The following is a 13,862-nucleotide window of genomic DNA, read 5'->3' on the forward strand; positions in this document are numbered from 1 at the left end:
TGTAGTAGACCTTACAGTGAAATGCTGAATACAACAGGTGTAGTAGACCTTACAGTGAAATGCTGAATACAACAGGTGTAGTAGACCTTACAGTGAAATGCTGAATACAACAGGTGTAGTAGACCTTACAGTGAAATGCTGAATACAACAGGTGTAGTAGACCTTACAGTGAAATGCTGAATACAACAGGTGTAGTAGACCTCACAGTGAAATGCTGAATACAACAGGTGTAGTAGACCTTACAGTGAAATGCTGAGTACAACGGGTGTAGTAGACCTTACAGTGAAATGCTGAATACAACAGGTGTAGTAGACCTTACAGTGAAATGCTTACTTACAGGCTCTAACCAATAGTGCAAAAAAGGTGTTAGGTGAACAATAGGTAAGTAAAGAAATAAAACAACAGTAAAAAGACAGGCTATATACAGTAGAGAGGCTATATACAGTAGAGAGGCTATATACAGTAGAGGGGCTATATACAGTAGAGAGGCTATAAACAGTAGAGAGGCTATATACAGTAGAGGGGCTATATACAGTAGAGAGGCTATATACAGTAGAGAGGCTATATACAGTAGAGAGGCTATATACAGTAGAGTGGCTATATACAGTAGAGGGGCTATATACAGTAGAGGGGCTATATACAGTAGAGGGGCTATATACAGTAGAGAGGCTATATACAGTAGAGAGGCTATATACAGTAGAGAGGCTATATACAGTAGAGAGGCTATATACAGTAGAGAGGCTATATACAGTAGAGAGGCTATATACAGTAGAGGGGCTATATACAGTAGAGGGGCTATATACAGTAGAGAGACTATATACAGTAGAGAGGCTATATACAGTAGAGGGGCTATATACAGTAGAGAGGCTATATACAGTAGAGGGGCTATATACAGTAGAGAGACTATATACAGTAGCGAGGCTATATACAGTAGAGGGGCTATATAAAGTAGAGAGGCTATATAAAGTAGAGAGGCTATATAAAGTAGAGAGGCTATATACAGTAGCGAGGCTATATACAGTAGCGAGGCTATATACAGTAGAGGGGCTATATACAGTAGAGGGGCTATATACAGTAGAGGCTATATACAGTAGAGAGGCTACATACAGTAGCGAGGCTATATACAGTAGCGAGGCTACATACAGTAGCGAGGCTACATACAGTAGAGAGGCTATATACAGTAGAGAGGCTATATACAGTAGCGAGGCTATATACAGTAGCGAGGCTATATACAGTAGCGAGGCTATATACAGTAGAGGGGCTATATACAGTAGAGGGGCTATATACAGTAGCGAGGCTACATACAGTAGAGAGGCTACATACAGTAGAGAGGCTACATACAGTAGAGAGGCTACATACAGTAGAGAGGCTATATACAGTAGCGAGGCTATATACAGTAGAGAGGCTATATACAGTAGAGAGGCTATATACAGTAGAGAGGCTATATACAGTAGAGAGGCTATATACAGTAGAGGGGCTATATACAGTAGCGAGGCTATATACAGTAGCGAGGCTATATACAGTAGAGAGGCTATATACAGTAGAGGGGCTATATACAGTAGAGGGGCTATATACAGTAGAGAGGCTATATACAGTAGAGGGGCTATATACAGTAGAGAGGCTATATACAGTAGAGAGGCTATATACAGTAGAGAGGCTATATACAGTAGAGGGGCTATATACAGTAGCGAGGCTATATACAGTAGCGAGGCTATATACAGTAGAGAGGCTATATACAGTAGAGGGGCTATATACAGTAGAGAGGCTATATACAGTAGAGAGGCTATATACAGTAGCGAGGCTATATACAGTAGCGAGGCTATATACAGTAGAGGCTATATACAGTAGAGAGGCTATATACAGTAGAGAGGCTATATACAGTAGAGGGGCTATATACAGTAGAGGGGCTATATACAGTAGAGGGGCTATATACAGTAGAGGGGCTATATACAGTAGCGAGGCTATATACAGTAGCGAGGCTATATACAGTAGCGAGGCTATATACAGTAGCGAGGCTATATACAGTAGCGAGGCTATATACAGTAGCGAGGCTATATACAGTAGAGGGGCTATATACAGTAGAGAGGCTATATACAGTAGAGAGGCTATATACAGTAGCGAGGCTATATACAGTAGCGAGGCTATATACAGTAGCGAGGCTATATACAGTAGAGGGGCTATATACAGTAGAGAGGCTATATACAGTAGAGGGGCTATATACAGTAGAGAGGCTATATACAGTAGCGAGGCTATATACAGTAGCGAGGCTATATACAGTAGGGAGGCTATATACAGTAGAGAGGCTATATACAGTAGAGAGGCTATATACAGTAGGGAGGCTATATACAGTAGAGGCTATATACAGTAGAGAGGCTATAGACAGTAGCGAGGCTACATACAGACACCGGTTAGTCAGGCTGATTGAGGTAGTATGTACATGTAGATATGGTTAAAGTGACTGTGCATATATGATAAACAGAGAGTAGCAGCAGCGTAAAAGAGGGGGTTGGCGGGTGGTGGGTGGGACACAATGCAGATAGCCCGGTTAGCCAATGTGCGGGAGCACTGGTTGGTCGGCCCAATTGAGGTAGTATGTACATGAATGTATAGTTAAAGTGACTATGCATATATGATAAACGGAGAGTAGCAGCAGCGTAAAAAGAGGGGTTGGGGGGCGGGGGACACAGACCAAATGGAGACATGACACTTGGGATGTGGAAAAAGGCCATTTTATTGTTGAAGTGGAAATAAATATTCCACTGTTGCGCAACTGCGTGTACAGTACAGTGGTGGGCCGTCAGGGCCAGCAAGGCCTTCTCTGCTGGCCTAAACATCATCAGAATATAATTTTTTTTTAAATATATTTTCCCACAAATGTGTATTAAATTATTCCCCAGAGTAAGAGTTATACTCTTCATTTCATAGCTTTCCTCTTGGTTGCACTGCTTCCAGCCCCAGGTTGAGATTTGGAGGGCTGGTCTTTATGTTAGATCTTTTATCCAATCATATTCAGCCATCATGTGTTGCCAGGGGTCTAAAATCTGCCCTCAGGCCTTCAGAATCAACAGTGCGGGCGCTTGTAGCTTATAGTGAATGGAAATGAAAATTTAGTGTCAACCAATCAGCTTTAGAGTTGGCTATTGTACGCCTGCTGGCTGGCTCCAGTGTTATACAGGAGCCAGCTAGCAGGCGTAGTGCGTGCACGTCTTTTGATTGGATTACCAATATTGAGAGGCAGGTCCTATGGGCAGGTCTATGCAGATCTAGGAAACTGAATTTGATAAACGAATTAATTCGCGTACTACTAAGCTGTTTTTTCAACCCACAATGGCGGAAGGAGGAGAAGATATCGATTTGGTCGAGGATATAATTATAACGCCATTCTCAAGACGAACTTTTCAAGAAAAGTTAGACATTGTAAGGAGAGGTCGCCCGACGCCGACGCTACAAAGCCTGTCACAGGCGGGAAAGGGGTTCGTTCGCCACTTTCAAAGTTCCAACTACGAGCGCTATGGCTCCGAGAAGCACTACAAACTGTACTGCTGGGAATGCCTATTATTTGCAAGTGATCGATTTGGTGTTTGGAGCCACACTGGCTTTGCAAACTTGAGTTGTCTAACCAAGGCAGCAACGAGACACCAAAGTACGGCTGGGCACTTACAAGCAATGGTGCTTTTGAAAACTTTTGGGGACACCGGAGTGGATCTACAGCTCAACGAACAAGCGCACAGGGCAACGCAGCTGCACAATGAAAAGGTGAAGGGAAATATTGAAAAGACTCATTGATTGTGTCATGTTTTTAGGTAAACACTGTTTACCCAAAAATGTCAATTTGTCAATTTCAAGGTGACGCAACGCCTGGTTATACTGCGTTTCTGTCTCAATGTATAGTGTCTAGAGCCATGGCATCATAATGATGGTAATAAGAGGTGGATTAATTCGGGTGGGACTGTGTAGTACCTCACTGAAGGCCCAGGCCCCAGGCCCAGCGTTTCTGTCTCAATGTATAGTGTCTAGAGCCATGGCATCATAATGATGGTAATAAGAGGTGGATTAATTCGGGTGGGACTGTGTAGTACCTCACTGAAGGCCCAGGCCCCAGGCCCAGCGTTTCTGTCTAAATGTATAGTGTCTAGAGCCATGGCATCATAATGATGGTAATAAGAGGTGGATTAATTCGGGTGGGACTGTGTAGTACCTCACTGAAGGCCCAGGCCCACCACTGGTACAGTATACACCTCACGTTAAACGGTAGTACAATTATTGTAAGTCGTGAATGACCTCGGGTCAATGAAAAGCGTATGTGTATCATTACATTCTTTATTCATTTCATACTTACAGGAAGTACGGCAGGAAGCCTGGGTAGTAGGGAGGTGGCAGCGGCGGGGGCAGGGGCTGCTGGAACCGGTACCTGTGGCCACTGACACGTCGCGGCAGCATCTGGGGGTATGGCTGAACAGGAGACAGACGAGAGATGTATAGTTGTTAACATGGTGGTGGGGAACTATCCTACGGAAGTGGCTGGTTATTTAAAAATGGTCATTACGCCAGCTCTGTAGATTTAGATAGTTCTACAATCTGACGTCTGACCACTAGGAAGGGTTAGTCTGAGCTGGTTAGAGTCTGACCACTAGGAAGGGTTAGTCTGAGCTGGTTAGAGTCTGACCACTAGGAAGGGTTAGTCTGAGCTGGTTAGATGAAGGGTTAGTCTGAGCTGGTTAGAGTCTGACCACTAGGAAGGGTTAGTCTGAGCTGGTTAGAGTCTGACCACTAGTAAGGTTTAGTCTGAGCTGGTTAGAGTCTGACCACTAGGAAGGGTTAGTCTGAGCTGGTTAGATGAAGGGTTAGTCTGAGCTGGTTAGAGTCTGACCACTAGGAAGGGTTAGTCTGAGCTGGTTAGATGAAGGGTTAGTCTGAGCTGGTTACAGTCTGACCACTAGGAAGGGTTAGTCTGAGCTGGTTAGATGAAGGGTTAGTCTGAGCTGGTTAGATTCTGACCACTAGGAAGGGTTAGTCTGACCTGGTTAGATGAAGGGTTAGTCTGAGCTGGTTAGAGTCTGACCACTAGGAAGGGTTAGTCTGAGCTGGTTAGAGTCTGACCACTAGGAAGGGTTAGTCTGAGCTGGTTAGAGTCTGACCACTAGGAAGGGTTAGTCTGAGCTGGCTAGTTAACCAGGTAGCTCTTCAGGAAGGCCATTCTACTGACAATGTTTGTCCATGGAGATTGCATGGCTGTGTGCTCGATTTTATACACCGGTCAGCAACGGGTGTGGCTGAAATAGCTAAATCCACTAATTTGAAGGGGTGTCCACATACTTTTGATCATGTAGTATAGTTTGACTTCTCGTGAATTATTTGATTTTATCTCTAGAAAAAGGGCATTAGGCTCACAACAAAACAAAAATCAGCTAAACGGAATTCAAGTAACTGAACCGACATCGGTCAATTAGCTATTTAATAACCGGAAGAAAATAAATAAATACATATTGGTTAATCGCTCAGCACTAATATGTACCTCTAACTTCCTTCATACTGGACACAGAGACATAACAATGGTGTCCACAAGTTCATCAGACTCTGGGGAAGTAGATAAAGGACCTTACTGCCAAAATCCCGAAGTATCCCTTTAATAATGTAAAAATACGTTCATTACTCAAAATATGGAGTTTCGATTAGCAACTATAGAAATGAACTGCCGTCACCATGGGGATGTACTTCCAAAAGGTCTAAAAATCAAATGTCCAAGCAAAGCAACAAAAACAAATGTCCAAGCAAAGCAACAAAAACAAATGTCCAAGCAAAGCAACAAAAACAAAGCTCTGTGAGGTAAAGTCTTACCACTGGGAAGGGCAGGTGTGAGGTAAAGTCTTACCACCGGGAAGGGCAGGTGTGAGGTAAAGTCTTACCACCGGGAAGGGCAGGTGTGAGGTAAAGTCTTACCACCGGGAAGGGCAGGTGTGAGGTAAAGTCTTACCACCGAGAAGGGCAGGTGTGAGGTAAAGTCTTACCACCGGGAAGGGCAGGTGTGAGGTAAAGTCTTACCACTGAGAAGGGCAGGTGTGAGGTAAAGTCTTACCACCGGGAAGGGCAGGTGTGAGGTAAAGTCTTACCACTGAGAAGGGCAGGTGTGAGGTAAAGTCTTACCACTGGGAAGGGCAGGTGTGGGGTAAAGCCTTACCACTGAGAAGGGCAGGTGTGAGGTAAAGTCTTACCACCGGGAAGGGCAGGTGTGAGGTAAAGTCTTACCACCGGGAAGGGCAGGTGTGAGGTAAAGTCTTACCACCGGGAAGGGCAGGTGTGAGGTAAAGTCTTACCACCGGGAAGGGCAGGTGTGAGGTAAAGTCTTACCACCGAGAAGGGCAGGTGTGAGGTAAAGTCTTACCACCGGGAAGGGCAGGTGTGAGGTAAAGTCTTACCACCGAGAAGGGCAGGTGTGAGGTAAAGTCTTACCACCGGGAAGGGCAGGTGTGAGGTAAAGTCTTACCACCGAGAAGGGCAGGTGTGAGGTAAAGTCTTACCACCGGGAAGGGCAGGTGTGAGGTAAAGTCTTACCACTGAGAAGGGCAGGTGTGAGGTAAAGTCTTACCACCGGGAAGGGCAGGTGTGAGGTAAAGTCTTACCACTGAGAAGGGCAGGTGTGAGGTAAAGTCTTACCACTGGGAAGGGCAGGTGTGGGGTAAAGCCTTACCACTGAGAAGGGCAGGTGTGGGGTAAAGTCTTACCACTGGGAAGGGCAGGTGTGAGGTAAAGTCTTACCACTGGGAAGGGCAGGTGTGGGGTAAAGTCTTACCACTGGGAAGGGCAGGTGTGAGGTAAAGTCTTACCACTGGGAAGGGCAGGTGTGAGGTAAAGTCTTACCACCGAGAAGGGCAGGTGTGAGGTAAAGTCTTACCACCGGGAAGGGCAGGTGTGAGGTAAAGTCTTACCACTGAGAAGGGCAGGTGTGAGGTAAAGTCTTACCACCGGGAAGGGCAGGTGTGAGGTAAAGTCTTACCACCGGGAAGGGCAGGTGTGAGGTAAAGTCTTACCACTGAGAAGGGCAGGTGTGAGGTAAAGTCTTACCACTGGGAAGGGCAGGTGTGGGGTAAAGCCTTACCACTGAGAAGGGCAGGTGTGGGGTAAAGCCTTACCACTGAGAAGGGCAGGTGTGGGGTAAAGTCTTACCACTGGGAAGGGCAGGTGTGAGGTAAAGTCTTACCACTGGGAAGGGCAGGTGTGAGGTAAAGTCTTACCACTGGGAAGGGCAGGTGTGGGGTAAAGTCTTACCACCGGGAAGGGCAGGTGTGAGGTAAAGTCTTACCACCGGGAAGGGCAGGTGTGAGGTAAAGTCTTACCACTGGGAAGGGCAGGTGTGAGGTAAAGTCTTACCACTGGGAAGGGCAGGTGTGAGGTAAGGTCTTACCACTGGGAAGGGCAGGTGTGGGGTAAAGCCTTACCACTGGGAAGGGCAGGTGTGAGGTAAAGTCTTACCACTGGGAAGGGCAGGTGTGAGGTAAAGTCTTACCACTGGGAAGGGCAGGTGTGAGGTAAAGTCTTACCACTGGGAAGGGCAGGTGTGAGGTAAAGTCTTACCACCGGGAAGGGCAGGTGTGAGGTAAAGTCTTACCACCGGGAAGGGCAGGTGTGAGGTAAAGTCTTACCACCGGGAAGGGCAGGTGTGAGGTAAAGTCTTACCACCGGGAAGGGCAGGTGTGAGGTAAAGTCTTACCACCGGGAAGGGCAGGTGTGAGGTAAAGTCTTACCACTGAGAAGGGCAGGTGTGAGGTAAAGTCTTACCACTGAGAAGGGCAGGTGTGAGGTAAAGTCTTACCACTGGGAAGGGCAGGTGTGAGGTAAAGCCTTACCACTGAGAAGGGCAGGTGTGAGGTAAAGTCTTACCACTGGGAAGGGCAGGTGTGAGGTAAAGTCTTACCACCGGGAAGGGCAGGTGTGAGGTAAAGTCTTACCACCGGGAAGGGCAGGTGTGAGGTAAAGTCTTACCACCGGGAAGGGCAGGTATGAGGTAAAGTCTTACCACCGGGAAGGGCAGGTGTGAGGTAAAGTCTTACCACCGGGAAGGGCAGGTGTGAGGTAAAGTCTTACCACCGGGAAGGGCAGGTGTGAGGTAAAGTCTTACCACCGGGAAGGGCAGGTGTGAGGTAAAGTCTTACCACTGGGAAGGGCAGGTGTGAGGTAAAGTCTTACCACTGAGAAGGGCATCTCCTGGTGCAGAGGCTCCTGAGGGAGGTACTGGAGGGGGACAGAGGGAGGCATCGCTGGTGGGTGGTGGTGACTCGAGGCAGGGTAAGAGAACGTTCCTAATGGATGCTGGTCCCCCCTGAGGTCCACTTCATTCTCTACCCTCTGGAGAGGCTGGCGGACGGGAGAGAGAGTGAGTGAGTGAGAACTAAAACAGTCAGTGATGGGTTTTATACAATTCTAACTCCGACTGGTTCCTTTTTAATTAAAATGTGGATCAACTACTATATAGAAAGTACATACAGAAAGTACCACTGAAAGGAATATAAATATTGGGTTAATACATTCTAACTAAATCCTAGGCGACTCATCACTTTCTTTATTTTTTTTTATTAATGTGGATCAACTACTGTGTGTGTGTGTGTGTGTGTGTGTGTGTGTGTGTGTGTGTGTGTGTGTGTGTACTGGATGACGAGGCGTTCGTATAACGTTATTCCAATGTTATTCGTAACGGACATGATTCCGTCCTAAATGCCACTCCATTCTCTACATCAGGTAAACTACAACCTCCGGGAGGTAAAAAGAAAATACTATTTTGGGTTGAAAAACTCTCCAGGCCACTCTTGAACATCTACAACCTGATATAAAGTATTTATACATTGTAATGGACATACAATGCCTTCAGAAAGTATTCAAACCCTTTGACTTTTTCCCCCCAAATGTGTTACAGACATTGGTAGATGGGTAAACATAAAAAGCAGACATTGAATATCCCTTTGAGCATGATGAAGTTATTAATTACAATCTGGATGGTGTATCAATACACCCAGTCACTACAAAGATACAGGAGTCCTTCCTAACTCTGTTACCGGAGAGGAAGGAAACCGCTCAGGGATTTCACCATGAGGCCAATGATGACTGAAAACAATTGTAAATCTCCCACTCCAGAGCAAGGAAGTGTGAGGGGGAAATGATTGCCGACCCCTCCCACCCCCTCCACCAAAAATTCACCTCTGGCAGGCGTTCACCTCTGGCAGGCGACTCAAGTTTGCCAAAAAGCAACTGGATGATCATCAAGACTCTTGGAAGGATGTTCTACGGACAGATGAGTCAAAATAATAACTTTTTTTGGAAACATGGGTCCCATTATGCCAGGCGAAAACCAAACACTGCATTCCACAGTAAGAACCTCATAACAACGGTCAAGCATGGTGGTGGTAGTGGGATGGTTTGGGGTCAGCATGGTGGTGGTAGTGGGATGGTTTGGGGTCAGCGTGGTGGTGGTAGTGGGATGGTTTGGGGTCAGCATGGTGGTGGTAGTGGGATGGTTTGGGGACAACATGGTGGTGGTAGTGGGATGGTTTGGGGTCAGCATGGTGGTGGTAGTGGGATGGTTTGGGGACAACATGGTGGTGGTAGTGGGATGGTTTGGGGTCAGCATGGTGGTGGTAGTGGGATGGTTTGGGGACAACATGGTGGTGGTAGTGGGATGGTTTGGGGACAACATGGTGGTGGTAGTGGGATGGTTTGGGGACAACATGGTGGTGGTAGTGGGATGGTTTGGGGTCAGCATGGTGGTGGTAGTGGGATGGTTTGGGGTCAGCATGGTGGTGGTAGTGGGATGGTTTGGGGACAACATGGTGGTGGTAGTGGGATGGTTTGGGGTCAGCATGGTGGTGGTAGTGGGATGGTTTGGGGTCAGCATGGTGGTGGTAGTGTGATGGTTTGGGGTCAGCATGGTGGTGGTAGTGGGATGGTTTGGGGACAACATGGTGGTGGTAGTGGGATGGTTTGGGGACAACGTGGTGGTGGTAGTGGGATGGTTTGGGGTCAGCGTGGTGGTGGTAGTGTGATGGTTTGGGGTCCAGCATGGTGGTGGTAGTGTGATGGTTTGGGGTCAGCGTGGTGGTGGTAGTGGGATGGTTTGGGGTCCAGCATGGTGGTGGTAGTGGGATGGTTTGGGGTCAGCATGGTGGTGGTCGTGGGATGGTTTGGGGACAACATGGTGGTTGTAGTGTGATGGTTTGGGGACAACATGGTGGTGGTAGTGGGATGGTTTGGGGTCAGCGTGGTGGTGGTAGTGGGATGGTTTGGGGACAACATGGTGGTGGTAGTGGGATGGTTTGGGGACAACATGGTGGTGGTAGTGGGATGGTTTGGGGACAACATGGTGGTGGTAGTGTGATGGTTTGGGGACAACATGGTGGTGGTAGTGTGATGGTTTGGGGTCAGCATGGTGGTGGTAGTGGGATGGTTTGGGGTCAGCGTGGTGGTGGTAGTGGGATGGTTTGGGGACAACATGGTGGTGGTAGTGGGATGGTTTGGGGACAACATGGTGGTTGTAGTGTGATGGTTTGGGGACAACATGGTGGTGGTAGTGGGATGGTTTGGGGTCAGCATGGTGGTGGTAGTGGGATGGTTTGGGGTCAGCATGGTGGTGGTCGTGGGATGGTTTGGGGACAACATGGTGGTGGTAGTGGGATGGTTTGGGGACAACATGGTGGTGGTCGTGGGATGGTTTGGGGTCAGCATGGTGGTGGTAGTGTGATGGTTTGGGGACAACATGGTGGTGGTAGTGTGATGGTTTGGGGACAACATGGTGGTGGTAGTGTGATGGTTTGGGGACAGCATGGTGGTGGTAGTGGGATGGTTTGGGGACAACATGGTGGTGGTCGTGGGATGGTTTGGGGACAACATGGTGGTTGTAGTGTGATGGTTTGGGGACAACATGGTGGTGGTAGTGGGATGGTTTGGGGTCAGCATGGTGGTGGTAGTGGGATGGTTTGGGGTCAGCGTGGTGGTGGTAGTGTGATGGTTTGGGGACAACATGGTGGTGGTAGTGGGATGGTTTGGGGTCAGCATGGTGGTGGTAGTGGGATGGTTTGGGGTCAGCGTGGTGGTGGTAGTGTGATGGTTTGGGGACAACATGGTGGTGGTAGTGGGATGGTTTGGGGTCAGCATGGTGGTGGTAGTGGGATGGTTTGGGGTCAGCATGGTGGTGGTAGTGTGATGGTTTGGGGTCAGCATGGTGGTGGTAGTGTGATGGTTTGGGGTCAGCATGGTGGTGGTAGTGGGATGGTTTGGGGTCAGCATGGTGGTGGTAGTGGGATGGTTTGGGGTCAGCGTGGTGGTGGTAGTGGGATGGTTTGGGGTCAGCATGGTGGTGGTAGTGGGATGGTTTGGGGTCAGCATGGTGGTGGTAGTGGGATGGTTTGGGGTCAGCATGGTGGTGGTAGTGTGATGGTTTGGGGTCAGCATGGTGGTGGTAGTGTGATGGTTTGGGGACAACATGGTGGTGGTAGTGGGATGGTTTGGGGTCAGCATGGTGGTGGTAGTGTGATGGTTTGGGGACAACATGGTGGTGGTAGTGGGATGGTTTGGGGTCAGCATGGTGGTGGTAGTGGGATGGTTTGGGGTCAGCATGGTGGTGGTAGTGTGATGGTTTGGGGTCAGCATGGTGGTGGTAGTGTGATGGTTTGGGGTCAGCATGGTGGTGGTAGTGTGATGGTTTGGGGTCAGCATGGTGGTGGTAGTGGGATGGTTTGGGGTCAGCGTGGTGGTGGTAGTGTGATGGTTTGGGGTCAGCATGGTGGTGGTAGTGTGATGGTTTGGGGTCAGCATGGTGGTGGTAGTGTGATGGTTTGGGGTCAGCATGGTGGTGGTAGTGTGATGGTTTGGGGTCAGCATGGTGGTGGTAGTGTGATGGTTTGGGGTCCAGCATGGTGGTGGTAGTGTGATGGTTTGGGGTCCAGCATGGTGGTGGTAGTGTGATGGTTTGGGGTCAGCATGGTGGTGGTAGTGTGATGGTTTGGGGTCAGCATGGTGGTGGTAGTGTGATGGTTTGGGGTCCAGCATGGTGGTGGTAGTGTGATGGTTTGGGGTCAGCATGGTGGTGGTAGTGTGATGGTTTGGGGTCAGCATGGTGGTGGTAGTGTGATGGTTTGGGGTCAGCATGGTGGTGGTAGTGTGATGGTTTGGGGTCCAGCATGGTGGTGGTAGTGTGATGGTTTGGGGTCCAGCATGGTGGTGGTAGTGTGATGGTTTGGGGTCAGCATGGTGGTGGTAGTGTGATGGTTTGGGGTCAGCATGGTGGTGGTAGTGTGATGGTTTGGGGTCAGCATGGTGGTGGTAGTGTGATGGTTTGGGGTCAGCATGGTGGTGGTAGTGTGATGGTTTGGGGTCAGCATGGTGGTGGTAGTGTGATGGTTTGGGGATGCTTTGCTGCCTCAGGACCTGGACGAATTGCCTTAATAGAAGGAACCATGAATTCTGCTCTGTATCAGAGAATTCTACAGGCGAATGACAGACCATCCGTCTGTGAGCTGAAGCACAGCTGGGTCATTGTAGCAAAACAATAATCCAAAACACAATAAAACTGTACATGAAAATGGTTAAAAAGCAACAAATTTCAAGTTTTGGAATGGCCTAGTCAAAGTCCAGACCTAATCCCATATGAGATGTTTTGACAGGACTTGAAACGGGCAGTTCATGCTTGAAAATGTCGCTAAGTTAAAGCAGTTCTGCATGGCAGAGTAGGCCAAAATTCCTCCACGGCGACGTGAGAGACTGGTCAACGACTACAGGAAGTGTTTGGTTGGCGTCATTGCAGCGTGGCACAACCAGTTATTGAATGTAAGGGAGCGATTACTTTTACACACAGGGGAATTGGGTGTTGTATAACTTTGTTAATTAAATAAGTATCAATATGTGTTGTTATTTGTAAAGACAGGTTCCCTTTTTCTAATATTATATATATATATAATAATATTATATCTAATATTAGGTTTTGGTTGAAGATTTGATAACACTCAGCATCAAAAATATGCACAAATAGAGAAAATAAGAAAGGGGGGGAAATACTTTTTCAAAGCACTTTATAGCAACCGTATTCCCCCTGTATAGCAACCGTATTCCCCCTGTATAGCAACCGTATTCCCCCTGTATAGCAACCGTATTCCCCCTGTATAGCAACCGTATTCCCCCTGTATAGCAACCGTATTCCCCCTGTATAGCAACCGTATTCCCCCTGTATAGCAACCGTATTCCCCCTGTATATCACAACCGTATTCCCCCTGTATAGCAACCGTATTCCCCCTGTATAGCAACCGTATTCCCCCTGTATAGCAACCGTATTCCCCCTGTATAGCAACCGTATTCCCCCTGTATAGCAACCGTATTCCCCCTGTATAGCAACCGTATTCCCTCTGTATATCACAACCGTATTCCCCCTGTATAGCAACCGTATTCCCCCTGTATAGCAACCGTATTCCCCCTGTATAGCAACCGTATTCCCCCTGTACATCACAACCGTATCCCCCCTGTATATCAACCGTATTCCCCCTGTATATCACAACCGTATTCCCCCTGTATATCACAACCGTATTCCCCCTGTATATCACAACCGTATTCCCCCTGTATATCACAACCGTATTCCCCCTGTACATCACAACCGTATCCCCCCTGTACATCACAACCGTATTCCCTCTGTACATCACAACCGTATTCCCTCTGTACATCACAACCGTATTCCCTCTGTACATCACAACCGTATTCCCTCTGTACATCACAACCGTATTCCCTCTGTACATCACAACCGTATTCCCCCTGTACATCACAACCGTATTCCCCCTGTACATCACAACCGTATTCCCCCTGTATATCACAACCGTATTCCCCCTGTACAT

The 13,862-nt window shown here is 48.0% G+C and overlaps 1 protein-coding gene across 2 annotated transcripts in view; it reads right to left on the reverse strand.

Annotated features, from left to right (window-relative positions):
• Window positions 1-13,862, reverse strand: part of LOC120047844 (RING finger protein 44-like) — a 47,634-nt gene that overhangs the window by 10,614 nt on the left and 23,158 nt on the right. For both annotated transcript variants that reach the window (XM_038993391.1, XM_038993390.1), the window contains exons 6-7: window positions 8,185-8,352; window positions 4,340-4,452 (exon numbers count right to left, since the gene is read on the reverse strand). In XM_038993391.1, the coding sequence (XP_038849319.1) occupies window positions 4,340-4,452; window positions 8,185-8,352 (281 nt within the window). The remainder of the gene's footprint in view (window positions 1-4,339; window positions 4,453-8,184; window positions 8,353-13,862) is intronic.

The sequence above is a fragment of the Salvelinus namaycush genome, chromosome 5, assembly GCF_016432855.1.
Source record: "Salvelinus namaycush isolate Seneca chromosome 5, SaNama_1.0, whole genome shotgun sequence".
Classification (NCBI taxonomy): domain Eukaryota; kingdom Metazoa; phylum Chordata; class Actinopteri; order Salmoniformes; family Salmonidae; genus Salvelinus; species Salvelinus namaycush.